This window comes from Babylonia areolata, chromosome 4 (assembly GCF_041734735.1).
Source record: "Babylonia areolata isolate BAREFJ2019XMU chromosome 4, ASM4173473v1, whole genome shotgun sequence".
NCBI lineage: Eukaryota > Metazoa > Mollusca > Gastropoda > Neogastropoda > Buccinidae > Babylonia > Babylonia areolata.
In genome coordinates this window covers 54,516,408-54,533,355 of record NC_134879.1, presented here as the reverse complement: position 1 = coordinate 54,533,355, position 16,948 = coordinate 54,516,408, and the positions used below count along the sequence as shown (strand labels likewise).

At 42.4% G+C, this 16,948-nt stretch overlaps 1 protein-coding gene across 1 annotated transcript in view; it reads right to left on the bottom strand.

Moving 5' to 3' along the window:
• LOC143281319 (uncharacterized) overlaps window positions 1-16,415 on the bottom strand; it is a 34,512-nt gene extending 18,097 nt beyond the window's left edge. Inside the window, exons 1-3 of the mRNA XM_076586509.1 lie at window positions 16,311-16,415; window positions 5,484-5,726; window positions 4,963-5,069 (exon numbers count right to left, since the gene is read on the bottom strand). Of these exons, the coding sequence (XP_076442624.1) occupies window positions 4,963-5,069; window positions 5,484-5,726; window positions 16,311-16,321 (361 nt within the window). The 5' untranslated portion in view covers window positions 16,322-16,415. The remainder of the gene's footprint in view (window positions 1-4,962; window positions 5,070-5,483; window positions 5,727-16,310) is intronic.
• Between the last annotated feature and the right edge of the window lie 533 nt (window positions 16,416-16,948).

Below are 16,948 nucleotides of genomic sequence, written 5' to 3'. Positions count from 1 at the left end.
TAACCCCTTCTTGTTCATCGTGGGTGTACAGCAATCCATGGTTTCTGTATAGGAACTAACCCCTTCCCGTACATCGTGGGTGTACAGCAATCCATGGTTTCTGTATAGGAACTAACCCCTTCCTGTTTATCGTGGGTGTACAGCAATCCATGGTTTCTGTATAGCAACTAACCCCTTCCTGTTCATCGTGGGTGTACAGCAATCCATGGTTTATGTACAGGAACTAACCCCTTCCTGTTCGTCGTGGGTGTACAGCAATCCATGGTTTCTGTACAGGAACTAACCCCTTCCCATTCGTCGTGGGTCTACAACAACCCATGGTTTCTGTATAGGAACTAACCCCTTCCTGTTCATCGTGGGTGTACAGCAATCTATGGTTTCTGTACAGGAACTAACCCCTTCTTGTTCGTCGTGGGTGTACAGCAATCCATGGTTTCTGTATAGGAACTAACCCCTTCTTGTTCATCGTGGGTGTACAGCAATCCATGGTTTATGTATAGGAACTAACCCCTTCCCGTACATCGTGGGTGTACAGCAATCCATGGTTTCTGTATAGGAACTAACCCCTTCCTGTTTATCGTGGGTGTACAGCAATCCATGGTTTCTGTATAGGAACTAACCCCTTCCTGTTCATCGTGGGTGTACAGCAATCCATGGTTTATGTACAGGAACTAACCCCTTCCTGTTCGTCGTGGGTGTACAGCAATCCATGGTTTATGTATAGGAACTAATCCCTTCCTGTTCATCGTGGGTGTACAGCAATCCATGGTTTATGTATAGGAACTAACCCCTTCCCGTTCGTCGTGGGTTTACAACAATCCATGGTTTCTGTATAGGAACTAACCCCTTCCTGTTCGTCGTGGTGGTACAGCAATCCATGGTTTCTGTACAGGAACTAACCCCTTCCTGTTCGTCGTGGGTGTACAGCAATCCATGGTTTCTGTACAGGAACTAACCCCTTCCCATTCGTCGTGGGTCTACAACAACCCATGGTTTCTTTTTAGGAACTAATAGAATAGAATAGAATATGTATTTATTACCGAGTGTACCGGGGTCACAAGGAATTTGGGGGGGGGGGGGGGGGGGCGGGGGGGGGGGGGAGGGGGGTAGTACATAAAAAGATACGAACATAAATCAATAATCATACGCAAACACAGATACAGTAGATACAGTGCATATCAATATAACAACTTGTGCATACTCACACATGCACGCACTGCACACACACACACACACACACACACACACTCTCTCTCTCTCTCTCTCTCTCTCACACACACACACACACACACACACACACACACACACACACACACACACACACGTTTGAACAGAATATGTTACACGTGGATGGGGCTGATGACTAGATGGTTGTTGATTGTACAATTCTATTTATCACACTGGATTTGTTCGAGTGACAGGGCACTGACTGCTTTGGGGGAAAAGCTATTGGCGAAGCGATTGGTTTTCGTCATTATACTTCTGTACCGTCGACCAGAGGGGAGCATCTCGAAAATCCCAAAAGTTGGATGTGATTCGTGCTGGCTGATACTTCTTCTTCTTTGTTCGTGGGCTCCAACTCCCACGTTCACTGGTGTATATACACGAGTGGGCGTTTACGTGTATAACCGTTTTTAACCCGCCATGTAGGCAGCCATACTCCGCTTTCGAGGGGGTGCATGATGGGTATGTTCTTGTTTCCATATCCCACCGAACGCTGACAAGGATTACATGATCTTTAACGTGCCGTATTTGATCTTCTGCTTGCCGTATACACACGAAGGGGGTTCAGGCATTAAGCAGGTCTGCACATATGTTGACCTGGGAGATCGGAAAAATCTCCACCCACCAGGCGCCGTCACCGTGATTCGAACCCCGGACCCTCAGATTGGAAGTCCAACGCTTTAACCACTCGGCTATTGCGCCTGTGATTTTGCTTTTTTGAGTCGCCGCTTACAATATGTCTTCTAGAGAGGGTAGATAATCCGTTGCCGTTCGTCGACGGTGTTCACTAAGGAACCTATAGCCACACTCTTTTCGTATGTCACTGCGACTGATAATTTTGAAAGGCCCGTTTTGGTCTGTACGTGTTAATGGCCGCTCTCTTGTGCCAAACATTATGTATCAGTTAGATCTGACTGAGAGTCAATTCTGAGTCGTTTAGACGGATGAAATCTCACACGCTTGGAATGAAAAACAACAAACAAAGCAAACGCACTTTATATCAGCAACGAACAAACAAACAAACAAAGCCGGCGTGATTCACTCCCGCCCTTTGGGGCATACTGATGTTCTCATGGACCGGCAAGACACACACACACACACACTGATATACTTGCCACACACAGATCTCTGTCCCTGTCTGGCCATACTTTGTGGAACGAAAAACAACATTGATTAATGCTCTGTGTGTGTGTGTGTGTGTGTGTGTGTGTGTGTGATGAAATTACGTCAGCTGATGATACAGTGATACATTTGGTGGCTGTGCATGGTAGCAGTCTCTGAGCTGAACATTGATACTACTATCGATTGAGCTGGATGGTACCAGTCCCTTTTCCATTGACCGAGATGGCTCTTCCCCCCCAACCTCCCCCCCACCCCACCCTCCCCCACCCTTTTTTTTCATAGGCGGGTTTCCCCTGTTTTGAACTGAGTGGAAGGAAATTTCTATATCAACTAGATTCAGATCAATGGATTTCAGACATACAATGATAATTATCTAGTTCTCAAAAAAGGCTTTTCCATCTAGATGAAAATAGCCGGTGCCAATTGATTCTGATGGTTTTTTGTTGTTGTTGTTGTTTGTTGTTGTTGTCGTTGTTTTACATGAAAAACAATTATATCAAAATTGTATTTAAATCAGTTCTTTTATCAAGTACAATAAATATCCATTTTTTAAATGAGTTAAACTTCAGAGTAAAACCGCAGACTTGAAACAGGATATGATGCGTAACAGACAAAAAGGCCCGATCCTGGTGGTACCAACTGCGAACAGTGGGCAACAAGAAGCATTTTCATACCCACTTGAAGACTTCTCTCTCTCTCTCTCTCTCTCTCTCGTCATAAGATTCGTCATTGTTTGTTTGAGTATGGTTTTGGTTTTGTTTGGTTAAACCAAGGCGCATTCCGGCGTTTATCTCTGTTTTTCGCCAACGATTGATATTGTAGATGGCAGAAATGGTCTGATCACATACAAAATAGTGAACGGTTTAGTTTTTGTAAGAATTTTTGCAACATGTCTGATCTGAAACCTTACTTGGTGTTAAAAATGGATAGGCATTTAAAATATATAACGACTAGATTTAGATTAGGTATTTCGGAATTAGAGGTACATCGTTACAGATACAGAACATGTAATGATAGTAATTTAATTTGTCCATTATGTAAAGACTCACAAGACAATGAGATACATTTTGTTCTTTTTTCTTCGTCTCTTAAGAACATTCGAGAAGAATTCATTCCACCTAAAAATGATAGACAACCTACATTGTTTAAATTGAACTTACTAATGTCATCAACATATCCTGAAACTGTTCGAAAATTTTCTCTATTTTCATATACAGCTTTCAAATTCAGAGAAACTGTAACTTCATGACAGCATTTTATTGTTCTGCGTACTGAACCGTAGCACTGGTTTACTTACATGTTTGTTGAATAGAATATTTGGACGTTAACAGGCATTGCAACGTGATGTTTGTCTATATATATACACAAGAATATTGTTCACATACCCCTTCATAAAGGGCCTAGGCCTGTACATGAATAAATGATCCAGAATCTGGAATCTCTCTCTCTCTCTCTCTCTCTCTCTCTCAAGGCTTGTTCTTTGCAAGTATGGGTGGCTCCATACACACGACGTACAGCGCGCAAAATGTATTCTTTGAGAGTATGGGTGTGCACACACACACACCCACGACGTACTGGGACGTTTATTGTATTTCATTTCGTTATTTATGGATAAAACAAAATATTTTTTTTATTTGATTTGCAGTATGATACATTAGAAACAAACTCATGAAATTTAATGAAAGTGGCTTCAACATGACTGGAGTTACAGAGCAAAAACCAAACCATGTGTGTGGGTGTGAGCACCCCCACGACGTAGAGGAAAGGTTTTAACTCTCTCCATACGAACGGCGAAAGAGACCACGTTAACAGCGTTTCACCCCAATTACCATCATCAAAATATTGCAAGCGGAAGGCTCTTATACTGAAGACGTGAATGTTGACAAAAAAATATCACAATTCTGACAACGGAAGCTAAAGGTTGGGTCATTCAGACACCCACTGGACATCCGAGGGGTCTGTGTAGAGGAGAAGAGAGGACTGGCCGTACTGAGTGAGTTAATCAAGGAGGTGTCACTGAAAGCGTGCGGACTGCTCCGTACACGCTACCACCACATCAGTGCTAAGCGGATAGATGCCTACCGAATTTTTTTTTTTTTTTTTTTTTTCAATATAAAAAAAAAGAAGAAGAAGAAACTTGAGAGCCTGCATTAGGTTTCTGTATCAAATAGACACCCCCCCCCCCCCCCTACTGCACCATAACCCGATTGTAATTGTGTGGTTTTATAATGAAAACAAATCCTATATGGACAGTGTCTCTGTTGTTGTTTTTTTGTTTTGTTTTGTTTTTTGTTGTTGTTGTTGTTGCTGCTGTTTTGGTTCTGGTTTGTTTTTGTTTTGTTTTTTGTTGTTGTTTTTTTTGTTTATTTGTTTGTGTGGGTTTTTTTCATTGCGTTTATTTTTGTTGTTGTTGTTGTTGTTTCTGAAAGCAGTGATAACCCACTCCTTCGTTATCAGCGTTGGCGTCGGCGTCCTCAGCAGTATCTATTTATTGAGATTGTAATGAGCAAAGGCACTAAGAGGAAGATGGGCACAGAGGCACACACACACACACACACACACACACACACACACACACACACACACACACACACACACACACACACACATACATACCAGGCATGGTCCCATTGACAACAGTGACAAGTCGGTTCGGTGTTGCCCCATCACCAACCACCACGTCCCTCAGCTCTTCTTCTGACAAGGGGATTCCGTTCACCTCTCTGACAGCCCAAACCACCCACCAACACACACACACACACACACACACACACACACACACACACACACACACACACACACACACACACACATTGCAACATTGTATGTGTACACTGCAAGAAAAAAAAAAAAGACATTTACGACTAAAATCACTCACTAGTTTCATGAACTGGTGTGGAGAGGATGGAGGAAGGAGGGGGGACGGGGCGTGTGTGTGTGTGTGTGTGTGTGTGTGTCTGTGTCTGTGTTTCCTTCTTCCGTTAAATTTCTAACCTCTTTTAAGAAATATTAGACAGATCTGAGCACTTCACTGATGGCAACATCGGACCTTGGAGAAGAAACTGTTGTAATTCCACATCAGTTAATTAATCAAGCTTTTAATCTAGTTCGTTTTCTGCTTGACTGCTGACACTGACCTGTAGACATCATAGCTGTCCACGAACAGTCCCGTTCCATCGTCTTTGGTCAGGGTCAGCTTGTTGGTCACCACCAGCTTGAACTCGCACACCTCGACATCAGCCGTACACTGTCCGCCGTCCAGTGTGGGAGTGTAGTTTTGACACAGCCGTGTTTGTCCCCACACTGTCGGCAGGTCCACCAGTGTGCACATGATGGCTGCTGCTGCTGCTGCTGCTGTGCACACTGTGGAGATGTTGTACCTGACCACGGGTAGGAGACTGTGTTCATTAACTGTGTGACTCTGGCATTCACATGCGTTGGCTGGCTATACGAGAATGGCATGCATGGAATCAAGGCAAAATAAGTGGTGTTTTTTTTTTGTTTTTTTGTTTTTTTTTAATTTGTTATTTATTTATTTATTTTGTCCAGTTTCTTCCGCTGGCACCAAAATCCAAATTTTCAGACACATAAACTTCAACAAAAACTTACAACACAATAAATCAATCTTCATCTCACACAGACAAACGAGGATTTCTCAGTGTTTGGGACAGTCGTTTTTAACGTATTAATAGATAAGTCGATGTGGATACTTATATAGCGCCTATCCTCGGTCAGAGACCAAGGCTCTAAGCGCTTTACATACACGGGGTCATTTGCACCACAGGCTGCCTATCTGGGTAGAGCCGAATGACGGCTGCCACTGGGCGCTCATCATTCGTTTCCTGTGTCATTCAATCAGATTTCAGGCGCACACACACACTCAGACAGACATGTAACATTTTACGTGTATGACCGTTTTTGTCTATTTACCCCGCCATGTAGGCAGCCATACTCCGTTTTCGGGGGGCGGGGGGGGTGTATGCTGGGTATATTCTTGTTTCCATACCCCACCGAACGCTGACATGGATTACAGGATCTTTAATGTGCGTATTTGATCTTCTGCGTGCGCATAAACACGAAGGGGGTTCAGGCACGAGCAGGTCTGCACAAGATGTTGACATGGGAGATCGGAAAAATCTCTACCCTTTACCCACCAGGTGCACCGAGATTCGAACCCCAGACCCTCAGATTGAAAGTCCGACGCTTTAGCCATTCGGTTATTGCACCCGGGGCTAGGCAGAATGAGCTTTGCGACGATGTTTTCTTCACTGATCAGCTCACTGACAGCTATAGATGTACACGATATGGTGCACGGACAGTTTTTTCGCTCATTCAATGAAGATCCTGTCGTGCCATGTCCAGTCTGTATGAAGGAAGCAGTTTTTTGTTGTTGTTTGTTTGTGTTTTTTTTGTTTTTTTGTATTTTGTATTTCTTTTTATCACAACAGATTTATCTGTGTGAAATTCGGGCTGCTCTCCCCAGGGAGAGCGTGTCGCTATACTACAGCGCCACCCTTTTTTTTTCTTTTTCTTTTTTTTTCTTTTTTTTTTGGTATTTTTCCTGCATGCAGTTTTATTTGTTTTTCCTATTGACGTGGATTTTTCCACAGAATTTTGCCAGGAACAACCCTTTTGTTGCCGTGGGTTCTTTTGCGTGTGCTAAGTGCATGCTAGCACACGGGACCTCGGTTTATCGTCTCATCCGAATGACGTCTCATCAGATGTTATTTCATTTGCTCACATTCCAGCAACAACATAGCCATCCACCTGATGACCAGATGCCTCACCTGCAGCGATTCCAGCAGACAATCATATTCCGACTACGCGCGGGGCACTGCCGCCTGTGAAACCACATGTACCGAATGAAGCTGTCACACACTCCTGACTGCCCGTGTAAGACAGGCCCACAAACCCCGGAGCACATCCTGCAGTCCTGCCCCCTGTATCAAGATGCACGGACGCAGCAGTGGCCCTATGGAGCCACACTGGCAGAAAAGCTCTGGGGCACCAAAGAAGACCTCATCAAGACCACCACCTTCATTTCCAGCATAGGACTGCAAGTCTGAGACCATGATCACGGGGAACGCAGAAGAAGAAGGAGAATTTGCTCTGTCATCGACTTGAACTGATAACGTGGTTTCGACTTGGCCTGTTTAAATTTGACATATTTTGAGCAAATTTGCCTTTCAAAAAGCTTGAATGTGGTTCCGATTTTGGTCTGTTTGGTTTGGGCATTTTGAATATATCGTTGTTGTTGTTGTTGTTATCGTCGCTTTCGTTTGATTGTTTGTTTCTGTACAACCCGTTCATGCACAGATCACACCCCACTGTGTATGCCAAAGACCGGTGTGTGTGTGTGTGTGTGTGTGTGTGTGTGTGTGTGTGTGTGTGTGTTAAGTTGTGTTGTGTGGATAGAATAGGTATGTTTTAAAGCTTTTCTTGAATGCAGCTGTTGATTTGATGTGACTGAGGAGCAGCCTCCAGCTTTTTCACTAAGGGAGGTGAGAGAGAAAGCGTTCAGTCCAAAGGTGTAGGTGGGATGAGCTCAACACACACACGCACGCAAGCACGCGCGCACACACACACACACACACACACACACACACACACACACACACACACACACAACTCATGTTTTGATGATCTGACACGCGTACGGTTGTGGTTTATTCTTGTGCCTGAGTGCACTGTTTGTTGTTGTTTTTTTGTTGTTGTTGTTGTTTGTTTGTTTTTTGTTGTTGTTGTTGTTGTTTGTTGTTGTTGTTGTTTTTTTTGTTGTTGTTGTTGTTGTTTGTTGTTGTTGTTGTTGTTTTTTTTGTTGTTGTTGTTGTTGTTGTTTGTTTGTTTTTTGTTGTTGTTGTTTGTTGTTGTTGTTGTTGGTTTTTTTGTGTGTGTTTTTTTTTTTCTAGCGGTCTCTTTTTGTGTGCAAGAGTTAAATCATTCTTAAAATGTGTGGTATATACCTCTCTCTCTCTCTCTCTCTCTCTCTCTCTCTCTCTCTCTATCTATCTATCTATCTATCTATACGATTCAGAAAGGAAGGAAACACGGTATTCAGCTTTCACGTTTAACAGAAGAAATGCTTTCCTTGATCTTTGCCGATGATATCGCATTATAGTATCACATTCTCACTTGAGCTACAAAATCTCTCTCTCCCTCTCTCTCTGTCTCTGTCTGTCTGTCTGTCTGTCTGTCTGTCTGTATGTCTCTCTCAATCAATCAACTGCTTTTATCTTACTGTAAAGCGCAGTAATTAAGCTTGTTCCACAAGCGGAGCACCGCGCTAAAGAAGACTATTTTATCTAAATCATCATCATCATCGTTTAGTATGTTACCCACTAACACATTCTTTACTTCGTATGATGTGTTGGGGGGGAGTGGATTGAGATATTGTTGATTTCGGGTGTGGACGGATGTGTGTGTGAGTGATGATGCCGGATGAGCATGCTGAGAGTATCATTCAAAAGAACGACAGAGAAGAAGAAACAAGAGAAAGCACAACTCACCCAATGCAGTATAGCATACTGTTAGTTATTATTAGTATATATGAGTTTGTAGTACTGTGATTGAGAATCAAAACTTGATTTTTCTTTCCCTCACCCACACACACCCGCACAACCACACACCCCCTCACACACCACCACACGAACAAATTCTCGACACATTACGCATCATCCACCCTGCATTGTTCCCATTATCAAACTCCTGCAAACAAGCATAACAAAACATCTCATTTATAGGAATGACTTAGACTTCAAGCTGTCAAATTTAGTATGATGTAATTATTCAATGGCTGATGCTCAGTTTGTTTTTTAACGTTTTTTTATTACGATACTTCATGGGTGAATTACTTACCACACTGTCCACAAATACGAAGTTGATTGTGGTAAGTTGTTCCTTGTCTGGTTGCAGTTACATTGTGTTGTGACTGTTTCAGTGTTTTAAATGTGTCTGAATCTTTTTGGGCTGTCCCAACAAACATTACACAAACAGCTTTGTGTTGAATGTAAGTGTTGGAACTGGATAATATCTAAAGTTGTTTATAGTCCTTGTGCGGCAGAGAGTTCGGTTTAACATTCTGTTTTCAAGTCGCTCTTTTTATACATACGTGATAACTTAGTTGTGTGAGGGCTTACATATGTCATATTATATTAAAGTTGATGATAATCATTATGGCAGAATATGTGCACAGAAAAAGAGCTTTACGGAATTGAACCATTAAGGACTCATTTATATTTTACTTAGTAACATACCAAACCAGACAGTACGTGTAAGCATTGTTTTTCGTCTGTAAAATCCTTTTAAAATCTGAAACCATGTGTGATGCTACTTTTATTGTATGAAATGTCGTGTGTTGTTTGTAATCTGTAACGATGCATGTGGTCCTGTCAGTGCAGCCTCTGACTTATGCCATTCAAAGTCACCAACAACATTGTAAAAATGACTATATTCACGATAGCGCATGCCTCTTGCCTCTGTGTGTGTATGAGCGCAGCGTGCGTGCCTTGCGTTTGTGTTTAGAGCTCATCCAACCAGAGCCTAACTCTTCAACAACTTCTTGCACACCTTATTATGCTCTTCTTGTTACCTCCCCCATTCGGCCCTGTCCCCTCTTCCCTGAAAACATTGGTTAGCTATCCATTGGCGATATTTAATCACCGACACAAATTTGCATCGTAGGAGAAACCATATCGATGTACACGAATGCGACCAGTTCAAGTTGAATTACCAAGTTGCAGAGCTCAACGGCTTGCTCCGGTAGGATGTGGGTCGTTGGTGTGTTTCTGGTGAGCTAGTGTTTTTAGAATTACGTTTTGGTATTTACACCAGCTGTACGACAAAACTGAATGACATTGTTGCTTGTGGTAGATGATCTCTTTGTGCAAAACGTGCATGTTAAATCACTTGTTTAGACCTTCCGCTGTTAAATGTTTGTTTGGATTGCTTTTACTGAGTGAATCCGCTCGCGCGGGACGCCACACACCTTCATATCACACAACACACACACACCACACACAAGAATTCTCATGAAATGATTATTGTATATGTCCATGGTGGGTCACTACGTTAGGCACAAACGATTTTAAGTAAGCTTTTTGCCCGCGTCAACAAGTGCAGGTATCTCTTGCATGTACCAAGGCATGTATTAAATACGATGGACGGCTAGTCCAAATGCGTATGCTGTGATGGGTTTATAAATACAATAAATACCCATAACACGAACGAGTGATGCGTAATGGGAATAATATTAAACAAAGAAGTCAACACTACAAACCAGATACTGCATTACACAACACACTACTGAATGACACAGAAACGAATGATACATCCCAATGCACTGTCAGTCCGGCCACTAAACCCATAGGCATCATGTGCGAAATGATTCCGTGTGTAAAATTGCTTAAAGAAATCTGAAAGCACTGTGTAAGTCTATCATTTTATCTTCATCGTACAATGCCATTCGTTGTCGTGTTCTAATCTGACACTATATGTCCCAAGTGGGCTTCACTGTATCCGCCTTTCCCTGACCTTAGGCACACACACCTTTTGTGGATGCGTGTTTGTTTAAAACCACTAACCAAACATGCATTACGGATCTTCTTGAACTTTTTGTTTACTCTGACACCACGAAGGGTTACAATATGCCAATTTGACTTTTTGTGGATCGGAAACACTTCCACAGGTCAGCCAAGCGAGTTCGACTTCAACCACAATTTCACTTGCACGCGGCGTTAGTTAAGCTGACATTCTTGTGTGTCTCCACTGCAAGTTTGCGCCACGTGTCACTGCACTGTTTTCCTGTGAAAACTTTGGTAGATAAACCATTGGCAGATTTCAATCAAGACACAACATTTGGCATGTCGTGGGGGCAAGCAAAACACGATTTAATCGAAGATACACGGTTACAGTTCAGAAACTACCACCAGTTCGCAGACGACTTGTCAACGGACTGACGGCCGGATACGAGAAACAATGTGGCGTCCAGTTGGCTTCAGCTTTCCTGGCCAATGAGCTATCCACGTATTTTCAGAGCAATGGTTAAGAACGTGTTTGAGTTTACCAGCCCACTGGTAGCTTACTAAAACTGCCAGAATGACGAGTTGGTTGCTTGTTTGAATGATCTGCTTTGGGGGAGCTGAGTAAACAGGTGCTGTAAACCACCTTGTAAACGCCCACCACCAGCTCTTTGCACAAATTTCACTCGAAAATTTGGAGATGGGCGTTTTACTGAGTAAATCCGCTTTATCCTTCAGGGAGCCCAATCCCTTGCATAGTAGTTTCACTACGTATACCTACACGTACTCCACGCACAAGAAGTTTCTCATGAAATTCGCATTATTAGTATGACTGTCCAGTGGTGGACCCTCCATCTACCCAGTTTCCCAGGCACAATAGCCGAGTGGTTTAAGCGTAAGATTTTTTCCCAGGTCAACATATGTGCAGACCTGCTAATGTGCATACACATACAGAAGATCAAATACGCACTTGAGGATCGCGTAATCCACGTCAGCATTCGATGGGTTATGAAAACAAGAACATACCCAGCATGCACACCCACGAATGCAGAGTGTGGATGCCTACATGGTGGGAATAAATAAACTAACGTAAAGGTCATACACGTAAAATGGTATATGTCTGCATGTGTATGTGCGGGTGACTTAAAACCTGACTGAATGACACAGGAAACGAATGATGAGCTCCCAATGGCAGCTGTCAGTCGGCTCTACCCATAGGCAGTCTGTTGCGCAAATGATCCCGTGTTTGTAAAGTGCTTAAAACTTAGAGGATAGGCACTGTATAAGTATCCGTATCATTTATCATTTTCTACAACTCGCCATTCTTCTTCATCGTTCGTGGGTTGCAACTCCCATGTTCACTCATATGTCCACAAGTGGGCTTTTACGTGTATGACCGTTTTACCCTGCCATGTAGGCAGCCACACTCTGTTTTCAGAGGTGTGCATGCTTAGTATGTTCTTGTTTCCATAACCCACTGAACTCAAACATGCATTACAGGATCTTTAAAGTGCATATTATTTTGATTTTCTGCTTGCGTACACACACGAAGGGGGTTCAGGCACAAACAGGTATGCACACATGTTGATCTGGGAGATCGGAAACATCACCACCCTTTACCCACCAGCGCCGTCACCGAGATTCGAACCTGCAGGACCCTCAGATTGAAAGTCCAACATTTCAACCACTTGGCTGTTGCGCCCGTCTACTCGTCATTCATCTCCCTCCTCTCATAAATGAGAACAATTGAATGTAAAATAAATACTCTAACAAAAAAATGTCTACAATCACTAGTAAACATTCAAATATAAAAATCGATACTCTAACAAAAATGTCCACAAGCATCAGTATGTGTGACGGAATTCCTCCTCCTCCTGTCCAGTGGTGAGGGTTTAATTTCAACTGAAAAAGATTAGTGTTGCGGCATGCTGGTGACCAGTACTGAACTGGGGCCTATTCAAGAGAACATCGTGCCTGAGGATAAATGTGTACCTGCAGGTAATCTGCCTGAGGCAAGGCAAACTGCCCGAGGGTAAGCAACATCCAGTAGTCATGAACACAAGAGTCTACCCGTGTGTCTACAAACCCGAAGGCAATGTATCCTCACTACCTGCCAAGGGTGACTGCCCACGAAGCAGACTGGGTAAATATGGCGGATCCTTTTGCAGCATTTTCCTTACTTTTTTTTTTTTTTTTAAAGGGAAAACAGGCGTGCTTTACGGATAGCACGTGTTTTGCGAACTCTCTCGATATTGTTCCGAGCTGTGGTGCAATGAGAGGTGAAACTGAGAGCATGCGAAGAAAGGAATCTTCGGGATTTTTTTTTTTGATTTTTTTTAAAGATGATGGGTTAGCTGTCTGAGTGAACGGCGTGTGTCTTGAATACGGAGATAACTTAACCTTCAAGGTAAACGTTACCCGTGGGTCCCAACCATGTCAAAGATAACTTGCCTGAAGGTAAAATGAATTTTATCTTGAACAGGCCCCTGAACGTTTTGAATGTCCAGGGACAGACCTGACGTTCTCTGCAAACTGGTTTGAAACAGCTGCTGAAACTATGTAGACTTTGCGTCCTGGAGTGACGTAATCGCACCCGATTCTTTCAGTTCCAATTATTCTTTTTCTCGAGATCTAAATCGGTTCTGCACTACAAGCAGAAGACCGAAATGGAGTACACTGAAGCAACAAAATAGCTTAATATTTTTAGTATCTACAAGGAAGGTTTTGTATCTTTTCTTTTAAAATCCTAGTACAGAAATAATAATAGTTATTGTTTCTTTTTTTCTCTCAAATATTGTGGTTTTTAACCAATAATATAAAGGCAAATTCGAACGCATTTGGGCGTCTTGTAATATTTTGCTGCAACAGAGAGAAACAGAGACAGAGACAGAGAGACACAGAAAGACACACAGACAGACACACACAGAGAGACAGATACAGAGGGAGGCAGAGAAAGGGAGAGACTCAAGACTCAAATTGTTTAATTATATAAAAATCTTGGTCCTTTACAATTGGGGTAGGCCTAATTAGAACACAGAACGATTCACAGTCTTAAACTCTGCTTCCTTATGTCTAGAGCTTTGTGTATACAGTAAGCAACATCCATCAATATTAGTCTGTTTTCTGCAGCCATCAGTAACGCAATTTAAACTTAGATGACTTGAACAGTTGTTTTTTTTATATTTTGATCATGTCACAATGCATCACAGTTTACAGAACAATGATGATGATGATGATGATGATGATGATAATGATATTATTATTAATGATGATAACAACAACAATCATCATCATCATCATCATCATGGATACTTGTAAAGGACATTTTCCCAGAAAATGGAGTATGGCTGCCTACATGGCGGGGGAAAAAATACGGTCATACACGTAAAAGCCCACTTGTGTACATACGAGTGAACGTGTGGGGAGCTGCAGCCCACGAACGAAGAAGAATAGCACTCTACCCAGAAATCTGCTCTGGGTGTTTTACCACTGATGCATAACATTGCAAAAATGTTACGTACACACGTCAAAATGTCATACACACACACACACACACACACACACACACACACACACACACACAAAGCATACACACATTTTAACATACATTATGTGCAAAGCAGCTGCCCTCCACATATACGCACACATGGGCACACACAAATAACAAGAAAATCTCACGTGAAGTCCTGTCCTGATAGATGTACATCCTGGGTAATTAATGGGTGTCTTCACATCAGTAAGCTTGAAATTAACCATACGTGAATTTTAACAAAACTAAACTGAAATGTAAATGATAGAGTGAAAACTAAAGTGAAAACAATGAACTAGTTGTTGAAACTGGAAGAGAAATCAACACAGAGAGAGAGAGACAGAGAGAGAGAGAGAGAGAGAGAGAGAGAGAGAGAGAGAGAGAGAGAGAACAAGAACAAGAACAAAACTTTAATCTCCAGGCCTCCGGCCCCTAGAAAGAGGTCAAAAGTACACAATATGGTGATCACTCAGCCACAACAAAATGTAAAATACGTACTAACTTAACCTGTAGAACAAAAGTGCTTCTCGTGCATAGTAAATTAATTCTAACTTTTATCATTGTTGTCACAGAATTCCTGTTGTATCTTCAGGGCATTAAATATATAAATGAGAGAGAGATTCAAGATTCAAGATTCAAAGATTCAAAAACTTTATTACTCAAGGATAAAGATTTTAGGCATCGCCCAGTCTTCCAATCTGTCCTTGTGACAACAATAACAATAACAACATTAACGATAACGACAACAACAAAAAAGAGAGAGAGAGAGAGAGAGAGAGAGAAGGTGAAAAGGGCACAAGAACAACAAGGCAAAGCGGCGTAGGACTACCGTTGAAATCAGAAAAGAAGAATTATGCACAGCCATGAAGTCAAATTTTGAAGTGACGAAGATAAACAGTAGCACAATTTCAGGTACACGCACAACACATACGTGTATGCATAGAGATCTCACTAACAAATCGCCAAAGCAAAACAGCACGGATAGCACATCATAGACTGCGGAAAAGAGAACAAAGTGTCAAGGCTTGCTTGAAAAAAAATGAAAAGAGAATGGACTGGGAAGGCAGAAGAAGGAGACAACAATGAAGTAAGAAAAAAAGGCAGAAACAAACAGAGCAATAGAAAAGAGGAAATTTCTAGCACAGAATTTCCCGACGGCGGGTATGCTGAAAGACCCCCGGCATTCCCACGGGGAAAAACTGAGAGACTGAGTCTGTTGAACAGAAAGAGGAAGGGTATTCCAGACTGCCGTGGCTGAAGGTCTGTAATAAACGTCAGTGTGATGTGGAGGGATGATTCGTTCTAATGGCCTTCGTCTGTGATATGAATTAACTGTTGACACGAATGGGGGGGGGGGGGGGGATGGATTAGAAAGGTACTGAGGACAACCATTACTGATAACTCTAATGAACATTATTATCATTTCGTTGGTACGACGCCTTGCTTTTTAATCATAGATGGAAGCCTGTGATATCTAACAGGAATTAAGTAATTCTTGGTTAACTGTATTTTGGACATTCAAGAAAAAAAACCAAAAAAAAACCAACAGCATTGGTACAAAAGTGGAAAAGAAGTATCTTCCGTATTCATGTGGACGCTAAACTGCAAGACATTACAATTCAACTGAAATTGACGTTCCAGTTCTCAATGTAGCCAGCGTTCTAATCTAGTATTTAAGTAACGTAAGTACGCAACAGGCGCCTGTGATGTCTTACATGTTGCATATACATAGTAAAATATCGTGTGTACAGAAAGTCAGTAGTGGGCCAGCCTTGTTTGAAGCAGTTCACAAGCCTTTGCTTAAATTCGGATAAGATCAGTGTTATATAAACAACACACACACACACACACACACACACACACACACAGAGAGAGAGAGAGAGAGAGAGAGAGAGAGTCACAGAGCCTCACAAACAAACCTTAACTTCATCCTGCTCCTTTCAACGTCTGCTACTGAACCGTCAACACTTCGACGTATTCGATGCACCACATCGGTTGGGCGTGCTTGTCCCACTTTGTTATATATCGACTTCATCCCCCCACCCCCTGTCTCCCGCCCAGAACCCCGGCCCCCTCTACTCCCCGTCCCCTCACAACCCCTTTCTTTTTCGCGCGAGTACTTTTTTCCGCTTGCTGCATGTCAAGTTATGCGTGGGTGCATACTTCAGAGCGAGAGAGAGCGAAAACGGGAGGGGGAGAGGGAGGGAAGACGGGGGAGGGAGAAGTAGTGTATGTGCGTAGCACACACACACACACACACACCGACACACACACACACACACACACACACACACACACACACACATAAACGGACGCAGAGAGAGAGACAGAGAGAGCATCAAAACTTTTTTTGTGACAGACAAAATTCGAACCCATTTACACTAGGTTTCAGTTTCAGTTTCAAGGAGGTGTCAAACCGTTTGAACTGATACACACACGCTAACGTCCTCTGCTAAAATATATATATATATATATATATATATATATATATATATATATATATATATATATATATATATATACAAGAGGCAAAGCTTTCATGGTATGCGATTCCAAC